Source organism: Bombus pyrosoma, linkage group LG2 (genome assembly GCF_014825855.1).
Source record: "Bombus pyrosoma isolate SC7728 linkage group LG2, ASM1482585v1, whole genome shotgun sequence".
Lineage (NCBI taxonomy): Eukaryota > Metazoa > Arthropoda > Insecta > Hymenoptera > Apidae > Bombus > Bombus pyrosoma.
This window is the reverse complement of record NC_057771.1, coordinates 12325759-12350580: the sequence shown is the minus strand read 5'-3', so window position 1 is coordinate 12350580 and position 24822 is coordinate 12325759. Positions and strand designations below refer to the sequence as shown.

The 24822-nt window shown below is 31.3% G+C and overlaps 3 protein-coding genes across 5 annotated transcripts in view; 1 reads left to right on the top strand and 2 right to left on the bottom strand.

Annotated features, from left to right (window-relative positions):
- Nucleotides 1-9233, bottom strand: part of LOC122577696 (plastin-2) — a 48973-nt gene extending 39740 nt beyond the window's left edge. The window contains exon 1 of the mRNA XM_043749176.1: nucleotides 4013-9233. Coding sequence (XP_043605111.1) covers nucleotides 4013-4063 — 51 coding nt within the window. The 5' untranslated portion in view covers nucleotides 4064-9233. The remainder of the gene's footprint in view (nucleotides 1-4012) is intronic.
- Nucleotides 9234-9860: 627 nt separating this feature from the next.
- On the bottom strand, nucleotides 9861-22667 carry LOC122576391 (lysine-specific demethylase lid). Of its 2 annotated transcripts, none has more exons than XM_043746641.1 (18): nucleotides 22158-22667; nucleotides 18963-19179; nucleotides 18725-18885; nucleotides 18283-18648; nucleotides 17917-18195; nucleotides 17356-17848; nucleotides 17141-17268; nucleotides 16857-17051; nucleotides 15483-15943; nucleotides 15134-15395; nucleotides 14226-15048; nucleotides 13939-14147; nucleotides 13625-13849; nucleotides 13433-13517; nucleotides 12952-13352; nucleotides 12695-12815; nucleotides 12419-12561; nucleotides 9861-12109 (listed from the first exon to the last, which is right to left on the bottom strand). In XM_043746641.1, the coding sequence occupies exons 1-18, from the start codon at nucleotides 22386-22388 to the stop codon at nucleotides 12044-12046; spliced, it is 4866 nt and encodes a 1621-aa protein (XP_043602576.1). In that variant the 5' UTR covers nucleotides 22389-22667; the 3' UTR covers nucleotides 9861-12043. The 2 variants fall into 2 exon arrangements, with proteins under 2 accessions (XP_043602576.1, XP_043602567.1); XM_043746632.1 differs by having other exon boundaries at nucleotides 9861-12178; nucleotides 22158-22666.
- Nucleotides 22668-23351: 684 nt separating this feature from the next.
- On the top strand, nucleotides 23352-24348 carry LOC122576463 (cytochrome b-c1 complex subunit 8). Of its 2 annotated transcripts, none has more exons than XM_043746816.1 (3): nucleotides 23352-23431; nucleotides 23653-23811; nucleotides 23992-24348. In XM_043746816.1, exons 2-3 carry the CDS (start codon nucleotides 23658-23660, stop codon nucleotides 24084-24086), a joined length of 249 nt encoding a protein of 82 aa, XP_043602751.1. In that variant the 5' UTR covers nucleotides 23352-23431; nucleotides 23653-23657; the 3' UTR covers nucleotides 24087-24348. The 2 variants fall into 2 exon arrangements, with proteins under 2 accessions (XP_043602751.1, XP_043602758.1); XM_043746823.1 differs by having other exon boundaries at nucleotides 23414-23511.
- Nucleotides 24349-24822: the final 474 nt, after the last annotated feature.

The following is a 24822-nucleotide window of genomic DNA, read 5'->3' as shown; positions in this document are numbered from 1 at the left end:
TCTATAATTTAAACGAGTCCCAACTGTATTCAAATTTCACGATCATTCCAATAGATACTTCAATTATTCTATTATAAACGTCATTCAATATTACTTCAACAAACACGTTCATCAAATTTTCGACTTCCTACAGACCTTCCTTTATACCTATCGTGCGATATTTCTACATATAATTAACTTAGCAAATAATTTCATCAAGAAATATCTCGATTATCGTTCCAACCGTTTATCTTCAGATTCCCATTCAGATTCATATAACTCCGATATTTCAAATTTTCCTATTTTATCACTTTACGACTTCAAAATCTACCCAGCTATATAAAATCGCGAGATATGGCAATTGAAAATTTAAATGTGGCGCGACTAGGCCCACGCTGAGCGTGACGTCAAGGGTGGTCCCCTCGGTCTGCTCTTCGACGCATACATACACATTCGTACGTGCGTTTTCGCAACGTTGCAACGGGCAGGATGTCGCGGAAGGGGTTGTGTTCTCGCACCGGTAACGCGATCAATAAGATAATTGAAGACTTTCTCGACAATGCCGGCGGAAGGGAGCAATTTCGCCATCTCCCTTGTACTTGAGCAAGGTCATTGTTTCCGAGGGGATTCTCATCTCGTTTCTAAGCACCATCCGCATCAACGGTTATAATTGTATCCTGCTGGTTTAAACGCCACACTAGCTGCCTACCTCCCATACTCCGAAACAAATAAATGCACGAGAAATCCGACTCAAACGGTGGCCAGGACCGTGACTCATGAATTGCAGATTCGATCGATAAAACGGTGACGATAGGTTACACGTGAAATAAAAAACACGATGAGTACGTATATTCGGATTGGCGATAGATAGAAACAAATATGGGAAGCTCGTCTTCTGTTTTTCTGTTCTCTTTTAGGTTTCGTAACTCGTTTTACCACGACAGAGAAGAAAGTAGAATATAATGAATCGTCTATTATGCGTAGATGAAAATTAACCGATAATGGTTTAATAACAATTATATATTCCGATAATATGCAATAGATGCATGTTTTTAAGTTTTAATTTGTATACTAGCTAACAAATACTAGCAAATTTCATAATTAAAATAATAATTTGTATACCGCTATATTATTGTATTTCACTATTATATTCATTACAACATAACGTTATATTCATTGATTCTCAATTTCCAACTCAAAATTACAATTACTATTCCTGTAAGCAAAATTCCAGCTATAAAGGGTTAAAGAGCTCTATATTAAAACATTGTAAACTCGTATAGAAGAACAAATTCAATTAATCCTCAGCCGCAGACACGCGAGCAAGAGTAAAAGGTTTCATGAAACGAGACATACATGCTCAGTTAAAATCAACCGTGAAAAGAGAACTTGTAAGAACAAGGAATAACGACTTGGTTACGAGACACTGTAGCCCATCGAAACAGATCGAAAAACTGTGGATGGTGTGCATACATCTTGATGCACCATGTATATCCGCGAACAAACGATCCCAACGGTAATAGCGATATATAATTGGAACAAGCGTAGGTATTTGAAGGACGAGCACGTGCGATCACGGTCACGTGTCTTCCTTTTGTACATTAGAGTGCAGCGACACGAGTGTTCAAGAGCTGAAACTCTTCTCCGAGTATGGGCATAACGGTATCGAGGAATTTTAGAGACATTTATCGGGGGAAATTAAAGGCCGAACGATCGGTTCCGTTAGCAAAGTTACATCGAAAGCAAATCCTCTTAAAACGATGAAGCAACTATAGGGTTTACATACAAAGCGACTTTTGTCACATTCTTTGGTGCTTCAGCTTTCTGGTGGTATTCTTCGTATCAAGCGATATAATCATTTGTTTTTCTATCGGTAAATTAACAAGATTTAATAATCAAATTATTATTGTTACTAACTAAATTCAGATATATACTGATTATAAAGTCTTAAATTTATCAGGTAAATGCCATATTGATAAATACGATATGGTAAATGGATAAAATAACCAGAATAAGATGCGACAACTTTCTAATGGCTGTTACAAGCAAGATTTGCGACATGGTGGAATCGATATTAAAATCGATCTATATCCTGACTTATTGTTTAATAAAAATAACCTCCATTAAAACTGATGTTTACCAAAATAGTTCTTATTAAATAAATACAACTATTTTTATATTCCTATTAATATAATTGTTACTTTTGCAAGGTATCAAACTCATTGCTTTCTTACATGACAACATAACCTTAGTTAAGAAAAAGGATAATTGATACTTTTCTATATCCTTTTCAATATGTTCGTTATTGCTATACTATGAAGAATAATCAATTCACGTAAAGATGAACTGGTCCCTAAGTCAATTTAATTTATTTTTTAATTTTTTGCTCCAAAAACACCTTAATCCAGAAGATTACAATTTCATGATCTACTTATGATGTTATATAATACATTGAATATTTTGTTTAAAAACATTAAGAACTATTCAATAAACATTTAAAATTCTTCAATTATTTGAACATTTTTCCCTCTAAAAAAGTATAAAAATATATACAAGGGTCGATTTTGCGTGAACCCTCCATCTATGTAGCATGTAAATAACACGGGAAGATAGTAAATTTCGTACAGTTAATATATGGTGGATGTCGTATCGGCATAAGACAGAATGTAAATAAAGAAAATGTCGGTAAGGCGAACCGTGAAAACAATAGATAATGCGTGACTTATAACGAATGTTACAGTTAATGGACTTCTTCATCCGGACTATTTAACAAGCATGACAGCACGCAGCACAAAATACGTTACGTATACGTATAGTAATAAGTGGAGAGAGTGGTTACATGTTACACGTGCGTGGACTTGTGTACGGAAGAGTATAAGTGAAAAGTGACCGGGTTACGATACTCGATATCGAACGTAATTACGCGCTCGATCGATTTGAAAAATTGTTGACGTTCGATGCAGCTCAGACCGACACAATGTGCCCGCAGAACGTACATGCGTCATTTTTCTAAACGAATTACACATGATTCATATCCTCGTTACAATACTACCGCATAATGTTGCACTGATTCATAGGTGCTTGTATGGCTTATTAGAAAAACAGTTGGTAAGATGCTATAGTGCATTGATTGCCTGACAAATTATCATTATTGTATATAACATATTGTAATATAGTATTTGTGGCAATTATAATATGTACTACATATTCATAAAGTTTTTAATACTCTAATGTAAAATATTAAGTTCTTTCATAAAGTACTTAATGCTTTTATGGGCGGTGGGAATTATTTTTCTCACCAATTAGTCACGCGTATGTACAATGTGAAAATATACTTTCATTTTTGCAGCTACCATACATAGACAATCGTAAGAAGAAAAAGATTGAATATTATTAAATATTAACTCAAAATAGTATATTTAATATAGGAATGAGAATCATGGTACTCACAACCCTATTTCTAAGAAATGATGCACAAAAAAATATATCGATTTCACTAAAATAAATGTAATATATTCTGCTTCTATATTATGTATTGTAGTGAAAGTTTTGCTGTTTTACAAAAGTTTTAATTATACCTACGGAAAGATTAAACAATTTCTAATTTCTTTACTAAGAGATGCTATATACATAATAGAAACAAGCGACACCACACCGGCGCTGCGTGCAAGAAATACAAAATTTTCCCGGCAGTCAACGTATTAACAAATTTCGACCAAACTAATCATTCTCTCTTACCATACATGTATTTGTAAATAGAGAAGATTGTCAACGCGATGTGTACGTTTGAAATTTCGCGAAGGCTTGGCGTAAAAAACGGATAAACCGAGTACAGGGCGGCGACACCCGGCGTAGTCCCTACGAGGGTGGGTTTCCACGAAAGCATGCTGATAAAACCGGCGATCGATAAGGAGCCGGGGTATACGTAGTAATACGTGCAACATCAACGCGAAAACCATAGTAACGGATGCCTTACGAGTCGATTGTTCGAAATTCGATGATTAGTAAAAAGGACAAAGGCAAAAGGACTCACCGCTTGAAATTGCTCCAGCAACTCCTGCCGGTCGTCGATCGCAGTGGCCATGTTGTTCGAATATATAATCCTTCCGTCTTTCCTTTCTCTGCAGTCCCTGCGTGTAGCCCTTTTCACTCCCTCTTTCTCCTCTCTCTTAATTGATGTCCAGTGTACAGCAGTACACACCAATCAGACAGAGAAAATGTGTAACACGAGTCGGTAATTTTCACCCGGGGTACACGCGGGTAGTTACAAAAACGGTTACCTGGGGCGTTCTCGCACCTCGCGTACGCGTTTTTGGTTACGACGCGGTTACCAGTCAAACACCGCGAAGACGCGTCCTACTATTACGGAATCGCAGCAAATACTGAGGCTCCGTACACTGTACACCAAACGAAGCGCGCGCCAGCCAGCCGAGCGCACCCGAAAACGACCGAACCAGAAAGAAGGGACATTGCTGTCTTGACACCATAGGACAGATCCGTGCCAGGTTCATTGAAAAACTTCAAATGTTATAAGTTGTAAACATTATCATGCTTAGTTTATCTGCTTAACACGCAAACAATCCTTTATTGACTCTTCTCTTCTTTTCTTTGTTTTCAGTCATTATATTTTTTGACGGAACAAATTTTTGACGATTTCAAACCAGAAATATTGAATCGTTATTATCAGACTGTGAATTTTTATGCATTTATGAAAAATTTAAAGATGCAAAAGTGCATAGAATGCATGTGATATGCAATATTCATATAAAATACCCAAAGTACAATACTCTCTGTAATATTTAATAGGTAAAACAATTTTTTTACCCAGATTTCATGTTCTTAATTATATTTATGAAAACATGAACTTATTAAATATACGCAGTTTACTTATTATATATAGTTATATTCGTCGACTCCTTGCCTTATGATTTCTTTGGAAGTTATTTGAATAAGCGTTTAATTGTTCGCTGTTATAGCAATATATACCATATAAATTACTTTTGTAATATTATGTCTAATTTGTATCTAATAATTCGCAGTCTGAGGTATTGGAAGTTGATTTTGATTTAAACTTTCTTATAAATCTAAACTGCCTCTGTTCAAGTCGGATAGAACTATAATATATAAATCGTTCTGAAGCAGCACCGATCGATTACATATATTGAAAAGTACGGGAAAATGATAATGTAGTATTGGATTGTCAACTAAGTAATACCACATAATGACAAGATCCGCAATCACTTAGTTGCCACCCCAATAGAAGCTGTTTTTTAAATTTATCTTAAAATTTACTGTTATTTACGTTATTTTCTTGCGATAAATTTAAACTAATGGAAGTGCGTGAGTCATTTGTTTTTTTTTTAACTGAACATTGATCGTTTACTTACGTAATGAAATTAAAATATGAACAAAAGATCAGTTTGGAAACTGACTTGAAGATATAAGGCAAGTAGTTGATTATGTTTCTGTTATATTTTTACGATATATTCTACTCGATATTGGTCGATAAACATATTCTTATAAATATCCTGTAACGTAAAAGATATTCAATTCTGACATTTTACACTTCAACTTATGTTTTATGGATGAAATGTGGAATATTCTAGAGAACAAAAGCATCTCTTATTTGGATCTACTCCCTTCCACCATCAAAGCGTTTTACTTTTAAAAACCTGAGGGCGGAAGTTGTCCAAAGTCTCTTCAATCTGACAGAAGACATTCTCTCTATGAATCACTTCATTCGTCATAGTTTCCTTCTTTCACCAAATAAGAACCATAAAATACTTTTCGATTCGTCACCATATATCGCCAAATTATATTGGATCAAAATTCTTATTAAACGAAATAATGCTCGTTCTGCGAAGAATCAAGTTCTTTTCTTTTACCTTGAATTGCCTTTATGATAAAATTGTTTAACATGTCACGGAATTGCTAGTATCTCATACCATAAAAGTAATGAAATATTACTTCCATACACAGGAAATTGCACATATGTAAAATCGTCTGTACAATAAAACTAAATATCTTAAGCGGAAACTTAGTGATATAAGAATATATTTGAATGTAATTTGCGTTATATAAAATAATTTGAAATTTCATTAATACTGTAGTGACTACGTCACGGACATTTATGCTGATTCATATTTTTAATTAAAGAAGTGGAACATAAGCAGAGTTTTGTTTCTTCTACTAAATGTTATAATAAGTAATCTACTTTGGATATATTATATATCTCCAAATTTTCTATAAATGTATAATAACGAGACACAACTATCGTGAATATCAAAATTTAGAATCCGAAGTTACAAAATCTTTGCTGCAAACATACACATTGCAAAGATATCCGAGCAATCAATTATTAATTATGTTAATAAACCTTTAATATATTTAAGAAGAACACATTTAACGTTAACTATATGTTTGTAACAACTATTCATAGTCTACCAAATACTTTTACGACCTCTACATATTTGTCGATACATATCTTGTAACTTCTATATGCATTTCAAACTTTGCCAACATATTACGACAGTAGTATCTCGCTAAAAAGTTAAAGAAATTTCAGAAAATGTTATACAACGAACATAAGAACATCCAGAAAACTTTTCCGTGATAATTGTTTGAGCTTTCGTGAGTCACTGTACATTATTATTCTGCTTCGATATAGCAATTGCTCTATCAAGAACAAATAAAAGAAAAGGAGACATGATATTCAATAGCCATTATCTTTATTACATACCTCGTTTTCAAAATGTTTTTTGTTTACTAGTATTGCTGCTAACATTATCGCCTGTGGATAATATCAGTGATATATTCGCAACCGTTTCAACGCGAGGTGAAATATTAAAATGGAATGTCTAATTAGAAAGCCGTGACTCAATTGACCATGGGACAACTTCGTTTCTCGCGAAGTTAAGCTGACCCTGGAACCTTAGTATTTTTGAATGAATTAAAGAATATATTTGTAAAGTATAACGTAATGACGATGAAGATGTCACGATAAGACAAGACACGATGCCGATGAGTCGCCGATTTTTAGGTTCAGAGAAATGAACAACGAAATCCCGCGATAGTGAATCATTTTTTTACATACACAGTAAGAGACAATAAAACGCTCGCTTAAATTGCGTGATGCAACGTGGAGTCTGTTTCCATGCTCGATTTGTTGTTGGAAGGCATTGTTAAACGAATGGACAAAGCAATATACATAAGCCCAGCGCGCATTTACGAATGATATTTAAATTAGTAATGTTACTGTTTATTAATTACTCGTATTATTCATCGTTATTCAAATAAAGAACGGACATGATTGTTATCGACAAAAAGCACACAAAAGGGAAACAAAATAACCTTTGAAAAATAAAATAGAAATGTTTTTTATACAAAATCAATTTATACAAAAAAATACTAAAAAAATAGACTTTATCTATGTCGTATGTAGATCGCTGACCTGGCGAAAATTTTAATATTCATTTGAAAAATCATATTCACGCTCTAATCCTTCTCCTAACGCCTGAAATATTAGTTTTGCCGAAAGCTCTATCCTACACAAATACGAATCTTCTTCAGACCAGGCTTATTCAACTTCCCGTTGTGCGTAATATAGACGAGAAATTCATGTCTCCCCGAACTTTCATGTTCCGTTTATTGACATTCTATCCCTCCTGCCGGTTACACGAATACGCTTCCACGGACATCGACCTTTTTTAAATAATGTTACATCATAGAAGATCGGCAATGATACTATTTTTAACAAAAAAATGTCTTAAATGTCCGATGCATTTCCTAGATACTACTAATGCATCATCATATTGTATTATCATAACGTTGAAAATTTGTACTTTTTATCTAATATACTAGCTTTTCTTTGTTTAAACTGTTTGGAAAAAAAACAAGAGAAAAAACAGTTTATGGTATTGAACGTACATGTACTTACACATTTACATTTAATATATTTTATCGGAAATCAAAGTGATATAATCTTACAAATAAAGGCTATTTTAACGCTATTTAGCCCTAAGTTACATTTACTGTCTCATAAATATTTCTGTCTAAAATGATTCGTGTATAAAGGAAATAAACGATGTATCTATTATGTTATACGATAAAATAGTTATTCACGCAAATGATAATGATAAAAAATCGTATATTCGTTGGAAGCTTCCCCGTGATGGAATTAGCTTTTTTTTTTAAGGACAATCGAGAAAACACAAATAGATAAAAATAAAATAAATACATAGATACACGATAATGATTTTCTATCGACTAAATTTTTGGTGAAAGGTTTTCTTTCTTTTTGCGAGGTGTAACGTTCGGAATAACCAAAACACGCTTAACGTTAAAGGGTCTATTCGTTAAGCGTTAAAGGATCTTTCTGCATAATATACAGAATAGAAAGGAACAAAGAAACAATCGAGTTTAACATAAAGATGATTACTAGCAATGGTGCAACGAAAATTAAGTAACATTTTTTGACTATATCGTTTGAATGAATGTGAACGATTCAGTAAATACTAACTAATCATTATATGTAAATCGAACAACGATTAAGCTAACGTTTTAAAACCGTGAATGACAAATAAATATTAATTAGCACAAAATATAAATTTCAATTAAAATTGCGGGCATTTCAATATATCATAAAATTTTTAGTAGCCTGATTCCCCTTAAAATAAATATTTGCTGCACATGAAAATTAAATTATGTTACGTGTAAAGCTAATGACATATAATTACAACTTTGATTTATGAAAACAACGCACAATACTTCGTTTAATAACATCCTTCTCAAATAAATTCGGTAAATTTTTAATCTACTATCGGGTGCACGTTCCGTCAAATATTTCGTAACAAAAGAGAACCAAAATCACTACTAAACACCTTGTGCTTATTATGGATGAAAATTATCAAAAATGAATTTCTTTCTTTATGATGATTAGTATAATTGCTTGAAAACGCGTAGGGACTTGCCTATAGTACGCCGAACGACTGATCAGTATTCAACATAGTGTACGCTAATATTCAATGATAAAGTACAACGTTCAAATATGTCCATTTTGCAACAGCTCTAAGTAATCACGCAATTTCAATCTTTTTTTTTATGTCACTAGTCTCACAATGTATTTTTAATGATAGTGTACCACCTCATAAAGCATATAATTTTATTATTCGTTTCTTTCTTCTTTTCCTTTTCTTTCTTTCTTTTTTTTCAATGCTTATCTCGATTAATAGAAAATGATTCTAAGTACTTTGTATAAAATATAATAACCAATGTACGTACATATGTATACATATATATAATATACATAATATAAAATAATGTATATACATTATCATATATTATATATATGATATAAAATATGATATATATATATATACATTATTATTTATTATATATATATATATTATTTTTATTACGAAAAGAAACAAAGTTTATATTTCGAAAAATCTAAACGCGAAAACAACACTATCGTTAGAAATTCACTGCATTCCCGCGTAGCCAGGAACAATAATCAAGGAGATTATTGAGCTTTTTTTGTATCTGTACAAAAATATATATGTGTACACATGTCTCATTGAATCTTTGACCTACAGTCTGTTTTAAACAAAACGCGCAACATACTAATCGTGGATTATGTATAATATAATATGTTGGTATTTTCCTATAGCTACTGTTATTTTAAAATGAATTCTGTTAACCATTGATCGAGCAATTACTATTTCCTTAAGCTACGACATCTAACAGTGGAACATTCGTTAACAAAATTCATTCAATTTATGCTAGCATCGACGATTCGAATCGTATGTTTTGATATGCAAATGTTTAAAACACACTGTACGCCGTGTCATCCCACACATAACATGCATTCATATAGCTTCTAGTTCATATGGAAACTCAATGATTGTAATTCGTTTTCTTTAACAAGTAATTATACAAAATTTTTCATGCTGTGAGCACAGCTTCTTCGATAAACCCACAATAAAGTTATTTCTTTTCTTTACACAATGCAGTTTTTCTTGGCACATCATGCAAAAAAACCACATTAGTAGATAGAGACACGCACATAACACTTTTGCACAAGAGTTAAGTATATTAAATTTTTATGTATAAATAAAAAAAGGACATGAAAGCCAGTTCAAGAATCATATTAAAAAATAATTAGAAAATGTAATTATTAACTTACATACGAAACGCGGTTTTGTACCAGAGTCAACATTAAATACACAAATTACATTTCGTAACCTATATTTCACACCAATGGATAACAACGTATCTCTTACGTTTTTCTGTTCTTTTTTTTTTATCGAGAATGAGATCCATATTTGCAACACTTACAACATTTATAAAATGGTTTATTACGGAATATATTTTATCGTTAGTATAAGTATCGTCTTTATAACATTTAGTGATTTTATAATACTTTAATGTACAAAGTAATAAGTAAGCTTTAATTATACTACAACGATGCATTACACCATGTAAATGTTAACAATATAGGACAGTTAGCAGTTTTAAATGTTGAACGCGAACTAACGTTGAGCGTATAAAATGAAAGGATCGGCACACCAAGGTATAAAGTTATTGATCTATTAAATATTACAAAGCGTAATACAATCATAAGGATTGAAACAAACATTTTTATCTGTTAATCGTTTGAAATCGTAAGAAATTAATATTTTATAATACTACAAATAGAATTTACGTTATAAAATATATTTTTTTTTAGGCCATTCGGAAATTGTTTGATGAAATCAATAATACCATAATATAAAACGATATTCTAGATGTTTGTGATAAGAAAGATGAAATGAAACGAAAAATTAAATGATTTACAAATTTGTATAAATTATATAAGTTGTACACTCTGGTCCAAAATCCAATGAATTGCGATCAATTGTTTCAGGAAGGCAGATTTAGATATGCTATGTATCTGCGTGTCAATTCTTTGTTTTATACAAACTGTGACTTACTTCTATATTTCAACCTAATTTCTTATATATATATATAAGATACATATATATGTATGTATATATGTATATGTATATGTATAATATCTACCTTAATACACACATACGTCAGTCTATCTGTACATACTATTTTAGCGCAAGGGAAGTTCTCTTACACCATTACAATTAAAACCCGATACAAAAACCGACGGAATCTTTCTTCGAATAGAAGTAATCTGAGCTGACTTCTCTTTGTTGTATATGTTATCGCCGTCGCTAATATTTCTTTTTTGTCACAGATCGTCTAAATCATTAGATCAAACTATGCCCTCCTTTCCTTTCTTCGTTATCTTTTACATTTTTTTATCTTTTCCATGTGTTATTTAGGAAAAGAGCGTCATATTCACACTATAGATCGCATTATGAATAATGCTAATGCGTATCGTTAATTATTCAATAGTCGTTGGTCTCGCAAAACCTGTGTTTCCTATCGACCGTTGCAGCGAGAGATAAGAAATAAGAGTTACAATGAGATGCAAAATATCAGTTTTCTAAAATCCCATATAAACCACAAAGTAGTATATCACGGTTCATCCGCGATACTTAATCTGTACAATATGTATTGCAATTTAAAAGGTTTTCTTAATCAAAATCGTATACTTAGTTCAAAATTAATATCTTATTTTTGTTAAAAGCAAGCAGGTTTTCATGTTATAAATTAACATTAAATATTAATGCATGAAATTAGTTTTCCTCCAGTATAAATAAATGTATTGGACTCGAACAACAAATATTCTTAATAAACAACTGTTTTATCTTAGAAAAATAAAATACAATGCAATATAATACATACAAAAAGTTGATACCTCTCTACAGAGTACCAAATCAAAATAAAAAAATAATATTCATATTCATTCGTCAAGATTGCAATTCGACCGCATTATAATACTTTATCTCCAATATCCGCTCGCAACAGTAATCAAACAGCATCCGATAATCTGCAGTACCAACTGACTGAATGATGATTGTAGATGATATTAATTGTCAGGCTGTAAGTTCCCAGCCAATTGAATTGATAAACATCCTAGCCTTGTACAGAGCTAACGAGGTAAAGTAGGCTAGTAAGTCTTGACGAAGGATGTGGTTTCTTGAATGTCTGCTTCACTATCAGTGCCCTGGTATCCCTGAGATTGAGAAAGGGAAAGAAGTGCATCCAGGCCTAATGATTCAGCTAGGGGATCTGGCGCTCTTGACTACAGTATAGACAACACAAAAAAAATATTGCACTAAAACTATAATATAATGCTATTTAACAAATGAAAAAGTCTTAAGACTCAACTGAATTCAAGTGAAATCAAGATTTGGGAAGTAATTGAAATTCTGTGTAAAACTAAAATATTACACAACAAAGAGAAAAGATTTCAATTTCACGAAGCAGCTAAAAATACTACAAAAGTAGCAATAACATCCTAAGCATATTAATTTTAACTTACCGTTGAGTTTTGCTCTGCTTCTTTACAATTACTACATATGTAATCATCCTCTTCTGCAATTTCTGTACGATCTAAACCAACACAATGCATGTGGAACCAACCTTCACAGCCACCATCACACTGTACCCAATCAACTTCCCTACCTAACATAAACAAAAACAAAACAGCAATATATAGAACAGCGCGTGCGCGCACGCACACACACACACACACACAATGTAATAATAAATATAATTATACTAAAATATTTTGTTGAAATATGTGAAGTATTCCTACCGCTAGGTCGTAAGCAATTAAGAGCCGCACAATCATCTTCTTCGTCTGAAGTATCCTGTTTGGTCTTTTTCCTGTTACCACCCCTTTTCTTTGGGCCTTCTTCTCCTTCTTTACGTTTCATCTAAAATTTACGTCTAATTGAAACCAAAGTAACAGATTCGTAACAAACACCGTATTTATATAAAGTATTTTTAACTAGGAAATGTTCCAAATTCAAGCTTCGTTAATATATACACGGTATTTCTAAATTTAAATACCTTTCGAGGTCCACGCTTTATTGGAACTAGAGAACTAGCTGATTTTTTTTCTTTCTGCAATGTTTTGCGTTTAGATAAATTCTTTTCTTCCATTTTTTGTCTTCCAAGTTTTTTCAATAATTCGAATTCGTCGGATTTTCTTTTCCTTCCACGCTTTTTTACATCCTTTATATCCTGATTCAAGTTAGTTTGGACTTCCTCGTATGATGCATACTTTCGAACCGTACTAGGACTATTTGTATGACATAGTATACGCCAGATGTGTTGTGTTTCATCGAGTGCAACTTCTAATAAATCGCCTTCCATCATCAGTTCTTCTAGACGTAACCTCGCTGTTTGTGAAAGTACAACCGCAATTTCCGTTGCATCATTTGATTGTGTTTTACGCTGAATTTTTGATACTGTAAAAGAAAACATAAACATCATGAATACTACGTTTATATCTTTAACATTTATTATTTTTTGAGAGAGAGGATCTTACTATAGGAATACGCATGTTCGTTACTATTGAATGTACTACAACTTGGCTCATCGTCATCTATAGTAACAACGTCGTCATCATCATCCTAAAATATACCATAAATATATTCAATAATGTATAATATAGACGTATTTCAAATATTGTGCTATATTACAAATTCTACATATAATACTATTTATATAATAGACATACCGCAATACTAACTACACTATCATCTGAATGCACACCACTGAGTGGGGCAATTGCTTGTACTCTCTGATGTAATTCAGGATTATTTGCTGCCTTTTTCAGTTCGCTACTAATAATCTTTTCTGTCTTTTCCCTTGCAGCTGCTTCCACTAATTTCTGTGATAATACAGACAATTTTGCCAGTGCAGATGAAATTTCATCCGTGGCTAGTGCCTGTCGAGCTCGATCCTATTCGATGTACGTATACTATGTATATTATGTATATCGTTATATATTATAACTCGATTTCTTAACGTTAATTTTTACATAAACCTCACCTGCCAATTCATTGCACGTTCCGTTAAACATTGTAATGCTTCACCTTCTGGTAAACGAATAGGAATTTTTTGAAGACTAACTAAAAGTGCAAGAATCGTTTCTAACCGTGGCCGTCGTGAACGTAAGCAACATGGACATAAAAATTTAATTTCTCTTGACATTGGAAATTTTCCTTTATACGATGTCTTTGGTAAAGGTACACAGTTTGCTAAAATTACAATATGTTTTGACTAATTATAATTGTGCCCAACAACTATATTCGTTATAATGAGAAAATATTACTTACAGTGAAACCAATCCTTACAAAGCTCACATTGAAGCATGAGACCGAATCTTGGTCGACGACAAACACAATACCTCGAATCGTCAATGTCGGTTTTCATTAAGTTTCTTTCCCTTAAATTTCGCATTGCTTCCATTTCGCGTTGTTCAGCTAATTTAAACGCAGCTACAACGGTAGCTGAATCATTGGAATCATCCAATTTTGTATCACAGACAAATACAGGTCCTATAGAATCTTCATTCTTACTCTTTTTAGCTTTTAACGCTTGTATACCAACGCCAATTCGTGGTGATAAAGCTTCCATTAAAGTATAATGTGAATTTTTCCTTAGGAATGTTCTTGCTGTCCTTTCTTTCCAGGTTTTTGCTTGTGAAAGAGTAGATTCTAAGATTGGAAGAGCATCTAGGTGCAGTGGAATATTTCTACCTTTTTTTATTAAATCATCTAGCGTATTATAGTATGGAAAGTTATCTCTTGCTTGTATCTCTTCCATTATTTTTGTCCAATTTTTTGCCTTGTTTAATGTATCTTGAAGGACATCTAAGCTCGGTAAGTAAGCTTCTACTTTATCAGCTTCACGAATAAATTCTTCGAGAGATGTAATAGTTTGTCTATTTTTTGTATGGAAATATAATTTTGCTTTTTCTTCCCAATCATCAATTGCAAGCATTAATGCTTGCAACTCTGAGAGAGTATTTTCTATACTTAAATGAGGAGGCATTATCATACCTTTCTCAATTAATTTTGCTATATCATCACGATGTACTGACTTTGGATCTTCTTGAACAGACTTTACTTCCTCAAGCCATTGTATTTGTGTTAATTTCTGTAATAAATAAATGTGATTATATATCTAAGAACACGAATATATTCTTGTCAAATACGTGTATACATTATATTTATATATTTACTTGTCTCAAATGTGTAAGTTGAGGTAGTTCAATACAAATAGAATCTCCAAATTCAATACATTTTTCCAACTGTTCAATATCACAATCATCCTCTTTAGATCCTAGTTCTTCTGCTTCTGTTTGAAATTGCAATACTTGATCAAGTATAAATTTTACACCATCAGACTCCTTGAGTTCACAGCACAGATTTGTTATTTCTTTATAGAAAAGTGTTAATTCTTCTACTGTAAGCTTGTACTTAGTTTCAACAGATTGCCTGGTTCTGTATAAAAAATTTCAAATAAGTGAACTTATCTTAATACAAATAGTGATATCTAATATGAACATAAACCAAAAAACTTCATAATACCTGGTACGTTGTTTATTACTCAAAAGTTGTTGTGCAACACTTGCACACTTTTCAGCATCTTGTACAGCAGTTGTTAAAGCTGTAAGCAATTCACTTTCTGGAAATTTTTTACTTTCGGCTTCATTTAACAGTTCTTTTAATTCACTTAATTCAATTTTATCACTCTTTTTATCAGGATCCATTGCCTCTTTTACTTTTGTCACCCAGGAGTCAAATGACTCTGCTTTCAATTTTAATTTTTGTAACATAATTGGTAATTCGTCTAGAGTATAGCGATAACGTAGTGTATGCTTATCTGGAGGACAATCACAAAGATCTGTGAAATGCCTTAAACAAACTAATTGAGAACTTTGGCATGAACATGTAACTGCACTCAAAAAACAAGTTGTCTTGCAAGCTTCACACTGTCTCTCATCGTCCGGTAAAAGTTCAAATGCTTCTCGTTCTGCTTCTGTTACACCCTGAAAGATATAATTTTTACCACAAAGATCATTCATGAGAACATACACCATTCTTACATTTTAAAAGAAATATTACAACGCAGAATGAGATTATCAATGAAACACATGTATCCATCTGTAGATAAGAACACTTTAAAATAGAAAAAATTTTTACAAATATATTATTTGTTTAAAATTAACAAAGATACTTTTCAACAAAATTACAAGAAAAACTATAAAAATCTCTGAATCAACAGAGAAAATATAACGCCTGTTTAGCATCATGGCAAGACTTTAAAAACATAACCTCTATTCGCCAATAAAAGTTATATAATCAAAATGAGAGACACACCAAATAGGTATCAACAAGTCAAGGTTGATAACTAAGGAACGATCGCACAAAAACTATTTTAATGATATGAATGTAGGCTAACCAAAAATAACGAAATATAAAGGCATTAACGATGATTATAACGACGTCGGTGAAACTACGATGCCCAATGGTTGGTAATATCAGCCGCACACACGTCTTTCACCGCGTGTGCCCGCATGGTTACGGTTATGTATGTTGCCGACGTGTACGTGTAATGTTGTATGTGTATGTCTGTGAGGGAATGTCTCAGCATATACTATACCATTTGACCTAAATATATTAGGCTTTGCATTTAGAATTATAATCTATTCTATGTGAGAAAGTGATTTTGGAGACAACATTTAAACGTTTAAAATACTTATCTTATAAATTTTAATAAAACAAAAGATGATATATATATTTATAATAATTAGTAAATTACATAAATATGCAATTTGATAAACTTAACAATTTAGTTGTATTGCCTATAAGTATTTTATTTTTAAAATACATTTGTAATATCTGCATCAAATTTAAAAAATAAAAATTATATTATTTGAAAAATAGAGATATGTCACTTACCCATTCCAACAGATTCTTCCGTAGTTTCTTTTCATCATCTACCATTTGAAGCATATCATGGTAAGTTGCGGTTGCAATTCCTATATCCAATGAGTCTGGGTCCAATGACATTTTACACACCAATTCATCATGAGAAAATACACAAAATCGTCTTAAATTTGAATAATGCGTTATACAATCTCGTCCAATTTTGAGCTATTAAACATAGAATAACTGTATAAACTAAGTACAAACATGGATATAATATAATATGTTGGTAATAAGAATTTAAAATGATAGTATACCCAATCAGCGGGAGCAAAATTCACGGCTTCAGCAAAATTGTAACCTTGATTAAAACCTGCGTGATACGCTCTCGGAAATGTCACTACAAATTCTCCCGCGTGTTGATCAGTTCTGAATACTGGAACGCCTAAAAATCAAATATAAATATTAACGATAATTTATACTAAATAGTATATACTTAACGAAATGGCAATTAAAAATAATATCGTATTACCTTCATTCGTTAAAATGTTTGGATTCATAATAGTAACTAACTGATGAAGTAAATCTGGTTGACTATGAAACAATTCTGGTGCAGCCGATTTCATTGAGTATTCAAATCGTTCCGCTTCAGAACCTGGTACACCATACCATGTTTTCGGCTCTCCCCAGTGTAGATAATTGATTGAATAACTCCAGTGATCCTCATTATGCCAACAAAATGTTGCAAAACACATTCCAACATACATCCATGGAACTTTCATACCACTAATATCAGCATTTATATGACCTAATACACTTCCTCGTAAAATTGGTAAATTGTTCAAATTCCATGAAGATTCAGCATATTCTTGATCACATGTAAACAAATTGACGCTTGTTTTTGTTGGAAATCCCGACCCGTGATCCATTGTATGTAAATCTGCGCCATATTCAACTGTTACATCTTCGTCAATTGAAGAAACTATTCGCCAAAATTCTTTTTCTACTAGTGATGTTGGCACCATCTACAAAAAGTATTGTACAATATTTGCAAGTATATTACAATATTATAATACATAATAAGATAACATACATGTACAGGCATGTTAAAATAGTCGCTCTTAAATTGGTCAGCCATTTCTCCAAATTGTTGAAGTGTATATTCTCTTTGTGCTTGCTCAAATCCGAATGCTTCCATTGGCTTGGAAACTTCTTCAGCAACACACTTTGGACATCTCCAATCACCTTTTGGTATTTCTGTCAATGGTGGCATAAGACAAAAAGTATGATAACTATCATCACACCCATCACATAAAAGCATGCTTTCTTCATTATCACCTCTTCCGCAATTGTGACAAATATACTTTGCCAACTAGAAAAATACACATATGAATTAAGAAAGAAAAAATAAATTGTATAAATACAGATCATAATTCAATAACATATGATATACACTCACTGGGTCAACTTCATAAATAAGTTTTACACCTCTAGTTTTGTTTGACTTTTTTCCTTCTTTGGTATTAAATCCAGCCATTTTTGGGCCAGGTCCATAAAACTGTAATTTTTTAAGTTCTTTACTATTATCTTTATCATCATATTGTTTATTTCTAATTCCATCTTTACAATCATTGTCAGAATCACATTCCTCTTTACAATCCTCTTGTTTAATAGATACTTCCTGTTTCTCTTCTTGACCACTAAATCTCTTAGAACGGCGGGAAAATTTCTCAGGTGGGGGTTTAATTTGTTGCCGTGATATAATTCCATGTGGTTTATAATCTCTATCTTTTTTCTCATTTACATTAGAATCTGGTTCAATTTTCTGTATAATTCAACATATGATATGTGTGCATTAATTATTAAAAAAAAGTACAGCATCTAAATAAGAAATAACTTACAATATCTGCCAATGTCTTTCCTTGTTTAAACACATCAAATGGATACAAAATACGTTCATAGTGATTTTTTAGAATACTTCCAACGCTACGACCAGAAGGATAACCTAATTTATTTGCAATTCTTGCCCATCTCCTTTCCTTCGTAACTGTGTCAATTCCTCCTAAAAATAACATTAATGTATTAATATTTAGAAACCATGAAGTAAAATATTAACAATTAAATAATAAAACAACAAACCTTCGTCGGTTACTATTTTATGTAAAGAATATAAATCAAGAGCCTTGCGTTCAACAAGGGGGATTTTTAAAGATGAACCTTGAAGTTCCCAGAATTTTGCAATCTGATCCAAGAAATTAAGTTTTATCCTGGTTTTTGCCTCCAATTCATTTAGCCTTTGTATTCTCGGAACAAATTTGAATTTATCTACATCAACAGCAAATGGTGGCTGCCAATTCTACAAACAAAAAAGAAAAGAAAAATTCATAAAATTGATTTGTACATATCTTATCTATTACAATATAAAATACATACATTACACATACACACAAAATAAAGTATAAAATACATAAGATGATACAATATACAAAGTAACTTAGTATTATATTAGTATATATATATATATATATTTATATTATAGTAGTATTTATAGAATATGAATTGTTAATAATTATTATATAAAACCTTAAAGAGGTAAAATATTCCCAAATATTTACAAATAATTCGGTAACAAAACAAATTAAGTATAGTGAAAATTATATAAAATAAATATCCTAGTGATGCAAAAATTCTGAATTATTTTATTTATACATATCTCTGTTTATTAAAAAAACAATATAAATTTATTTAATCATTTATAATATTTATCTATATAATGTCATTTATATAAAGTATTAAAGAAAAAAGTTAAAATAGTACATTTTGTGAATTATATACATTTACTACGATCTGCATTTGCATTCGATATACGTCGGAATACTTACAGGTCTTCAAATGATTCAATTAATTTAATAAAATACGGATTAGTATTTAGAGTATATATAGTAATGAAAATATAATTACAGTCTTTTATTGATATTTATCTAACATAAGGAAATAGCAGCAGAGAAATTACTTTTGTCTTAATTTTACTTGTTCTAAAATATCAGAAATTTATTGATGAGATACATAGTAACATATAAATATATATATCTAAATAATCGATAAATGCTTTCGTAGCTTCATCTCATCACCGTGACGCAACACCATTGTAAGATCAGTCGACTTTTAGAAACAACAAGTAATAAAAAGCATAAAACAGCCATCGAAATAGAAATGTGAATGATTTTGTTTTGATGATATAACATTTAATATGTTTACAAACGATTACATAATTATATCAACACAATAAAAAATTAGACATATTTTTAACATAATGCATATTGCTGCATCTCAAGTTGAAAATACATAAATATCATGAAGATTTTCTCCATATACGACGCCCGTTTAATGCCGTGACCGTAGTTATTTCCGTAATGGCGTCATCCCGTTACAAAATATGAATTTTCTCAAAGAGTAATGAATTACAGATAACTAGATTAATATACAAATTATGATTACATCAAAGTTATCAGTTAGACAAAAGAGATCGATTTTACAATAAGAGATAACAATTGTTAAAGTTAAAGTGTTTGGCATAGAGAGGAACATTAGCAGTCGTAATGATACATTTATCGTTGCTAGACTAAAAACAGTATATGCTATAAATCTAAACAATGTTTACGTGAAAAGCTGTGAGAATAATATTTTTATGTTTTAAATTTATACACGTTATGATAAATTTGTGAAAATCATCATATCTTTAAATTACTTGAATAATTATAAAATTTCAAATAATGTGATTCGTAATAAAATTAGTGCTTTAAATATATAAAAATATACTTTCATTCGGGAAAAAATGTGTATAATACATTCAAAAAAACAATGATTGCGTAATTTTCTCAGTACAGATTTTATATAATTCATGTTAAATTATTACCTATGTGAGCTATATTGTTCGTACGTTTTGTATGATGCATTTTAGACGATTATATATTTATGCATAAAAAGACCAAAATTTTTGACATTCAATTTATATCGAAGGTATACTTCTAATTTCTCATTATTTATTTGTCCTTTTCATGATCAACATAATTTTACCATTTATATTGTAAAATCTTTCTTTTCACATGTGAAAACAAAATGGTGGCTCAAATAGATTCTAACGGTGATACAAATCAAACGAACAATTTATGGAATTTGAACTAGAAATCTGAATATTCTACACAAAACTGATATTTCCATATATGTATATATAGGCAGCGAAAAACATGGCAAAATTTGATGGTACTGCGCATCGGTACTTTCTACTTCGTAAAACACGAAATTAAAACAAAAAAAATTATATCAAATTCTTAGAACAAACCAAATACAGAGATTCTCGAAGAGAATTGCCGTATGACACAACGAAGCATATTTATTCATCAAAAACTTGTGATATTTTTAGGTAAAATCGTTTTACTTCTGGGTACACACGAAACTGATTCCCATATCGACAATATCACGATATCAGAATTGTCTCAAAAAGATTTTTACCTATAAACGCTGATAATTATTTCAGCGCTTCCTCTGTCGATGTCATGGATATCATATAGAATTTCCGAAACATTTCAAGACGTTTTCCTAAGGTGACATTGTTTCGATTGTCTCGGCCATTTTACATAGCGTACCTTCTAGCTATAACGATATTAATGTCGCAATAAAATGAGTACCCAACATATTTCATTTCAGAATTTTTTAGTAGTTCCTCAGAATACTGTCACTCACAATTCTACTTCCTATTCTAACCCGTGAAGATATTGACGTGTGTATTGCATCCTGAAATGTCGATATAAATGCTAACAGCATACGCATACAAAATAAAAAAAACCCTCCGAGATAATAAATCAAAGTCTTTTCTTCCCTTTCGATCGTATTATCTTACGACTCGTATCGATACGAAACAGTCACGACTTTTGCCAGATCCGTACTTTTTTAACGCGAACGGAAAATTCTATCTTTATTGATATATATATATATATATATATAAGAAACACGTTATACGAGGAGAAACGAATTTTCCTCCTTTAATTTAATTGAATTTTTCTAAAGTACATGTTACATAGGAACTCATTTATTTTATGATGTCACGGCTATGTGATGTTCGTACGGAAGCGTCATAGTGCGTAAACGAGGTCGTGTGTGCATATCTGCACGTTCACGACAATTACAAGAAAATACAATGTTCCATTCGTTCAAGTCTTAGGTCTTTAAGCATGGAACAAGGATGATGCTTGTATAACGTGTCCTTCCTATGATAAGGTAAATGAAAGAGAAAGCAAGGAAAAGAAAAAGATTGATAGTAGGTATAATACTCACAGGCGGCGGTTTGATCTTACAAATGCCAGACTTCTCTGCGATCGGTCGTATTTTTGCAATGTAGCCAAGAGGGTCGTGAAACTCTTCGATACTCGGTTCGAAAACCGGCGCCTCTGGAGGTATGACGAACTCGAAGTCCGAATCACCACGATCACAAGCCATGTCTTGGATGCAACGATAAGTCCCGAAAAAGTCTTCACAGCCGAAGTTCGTGTCGAACCTCGATACCATGACTTGAATGCCTCGACACAGCTTGGACGCGGATAGGTGGCCCACACGGCACCTAACGCGGGTGAGGACCTCGCGTCAGGTTTAGCACCGTTACTCAGTCACCGGTTGCAGCGATTTATTTAGAAATCTGCTTCGATAAACCATCTTTATTAACTGCATTTGTATACCTCGTGAGAAGCAGTTGACAATGTATGCAATAAGCACAAAACACAAACAGTAAACACTAACCACGATATCATACGGAACCTCGCACACGAGCAACTGTCCCATAGCCCCATTCCGTGATTCGTAAACCTACCTCTTCTTCCCTTACTTCATTACAATGCAACAGTGGCGCCATCTTGCATCGAAGAACGGATTATGGAACTTTTTCGCCTACGATTTTTGTATGTATGAAACTAAGATCATAGATGTAAATATATCAAAATTATTTGTTCGTAGGAAGAACATTTAAGAATTCACATAAGAACATAATAAATATTAGTATTTTTAATGAAACATTGTATTTGAATTGTAAAAAAACGCACGTTAAAGTTATGAGTACAATAAATGAAAAATAAAAACAAAAATTCCCTATGAAACGCTGCTATTCACTTTTAATACATAATCAAATTAATTATCGAAAATTAATCTAAACATGAAACGGGACATGAAATATCATAACTACTTTATGTGTTTGAATCGATTATGTGATATGATTTTATTCAAATGTATTAAGTATTAAATCAATAATTGACAAAAATTAAAATATACGTACTATGTTACATTTATTTATGTATATGCATAAGTTGTTCATGGGAAAATCATTTATAAATTTCCACTGCCACTACATAGTATGTAATTTTAACATAAATATTCATAGTATTTGAATGTGTTAATATTAATACAAATTTATGTCAAATCACATAATTTAAATTTAGCGCTCTAACACGCAGATAACAAACATGCCATCTAGCGAATATATTTCAGAGGCACCAGAGGTACTAGAATCAGATATCCGCGTGTATTAGAACGTCCCAGGTTGATGGATGTATAACTATTATGTAAGTTATATCGTTTTGGAATAATTAACTTCATTTTTCACACTTAATAAGTGATTATTAGTACTTAATAAGTAATTAAAGTAAATAAAGTTTATTTCTAAAAATTATGTTTGTGAAACTTGTAATATTTTTTAATGTTATTTATTTTGTTTCTTGGTTATATTCGTTTATTATACTCATTTATGTTTTGAAGTATTAAAATAATTGTTTTTTGAATGCAGTCAAAATGGGAGGAAAGAGGTTTGGAGAACTTGAAAAAGTAACTGGCGTTACATTTTTCCGTCTTAGTCCATATGAACAAAGTCCTTTTGCTGGAATACGTGAGGCTGGTGCACGATTTATAAAACGCTGCAGAGGAGAATTTTTTTTTATTACACCTCGTAAGTGTTTTTTATTAATTAATAATAAAATAATAATTTTAATTTGTCCTTCTCTAAATAATAAAACAGTAGAAGCGTATTAGTATAGTTGTATAACTTAACACATTTTTATATTACAGCTAGCATTATATATTTATCTATTAAAATCTATCTATTAAAATATTATACATTACATTTCAGCCTTTATTTGTTCTTACCTGCTAATGGAATGGGCAAATGCTGAATATTATAAATTACAACGTAAAAATCCAAAAGATTATGAAAATGATACATAATCTTTCGACATTGACAAGTAGATATGGCTATACTTGATAGCCTAATGTAAAATGTAACATTCATGTTAAATGAAATTTGATTTAAATGTTAACATTAAAATGAAACTCATTAAATATTTGGAAAGAAAAGTATATTTTAGTTTATACAGTTGAGATCTTTTTCGACAATGGTATATTCTGTAGAATTGCATCTAATTATATATATTCTCTACTAAATTTTATTTGTATTTAATGCAATAAATAATTGGTACGAATAAAATAATTTTATTGTTATAAAGTCTATTACCTGAAATCGTTTTAATATTTAGTAAATATTTATATTGTATTTATCGATAGTTTTCTCTTAATTTATATGTTTTGTTTTATACCTGATATTAGTCTGTATGACGTGATGTTACTTTTAGAGAGAAATTTTCATATTCTTTCATCATAATATTACTTGTCCAAATTTCTTTGGAATTTCTATAGTATCACCTAAAATGTAAAAGATACCAGTATGTACATATATCCTTTATTGAATAATTTGCTTTTAAAGCATACAATTTTACTTCAATATTTTGTAATATAAATCTATATATTTTAAGAGATTATAATGCATAAATATTATAAAGAATTTGTTACTTGTTATTAAAGTTATTATATTTTTATTAAATCGTAAATTTTTCATCTCTTTTTAGTTTCTTTTTTTATCATTTTGGCAACCCTGCTTATAACTTTCATTTTTATTTTATTCCGC

What these genes read in the sequence shown, in the direction of transcription:
- LOC122576463 (XM_043746816.1), top strand. Translation starts at nt 23,658, where the DNA reads ATGGGAGGAAAGAGGTTTGGAGAACTTGAAAAAGTAACTGGCGTTACA. An exon ending in ATTTTTTTTTATTACACCTC is followed by an intron (nt 23,812 to 23,991) that starts GTAAGTGTTTTT and finishes ATTACATTTCAG; the next exon opens with CCTTTATTTGTTCTTACCTG.
- LOC122576391 (XM_043746632.1), bottom strand. Translation starts at nt 22,388, where the DNA reads ATGGTATCGAGGTTCGACACGAACTTCGGCTGTGAAGACTTTTTCGGG. An exon ending in GTAAGATCAAACCGCCGCCT is followed by an intron (nt 19,180 to 22,157) that starts GTGAGTATTATA and finishes TTTTGTTTGTAG; the next exon opens with AATTGGCAGCCACCATTTGC. An exon ending in TTGTAAGGATTGGTTTCACT is followed by an intron (nt 14,148 to 14,225) that starts GTAAGTAATATT and finishes TTGTAATTTTAG; the next exon opens with CAAACTGTGTACCTTTACCA.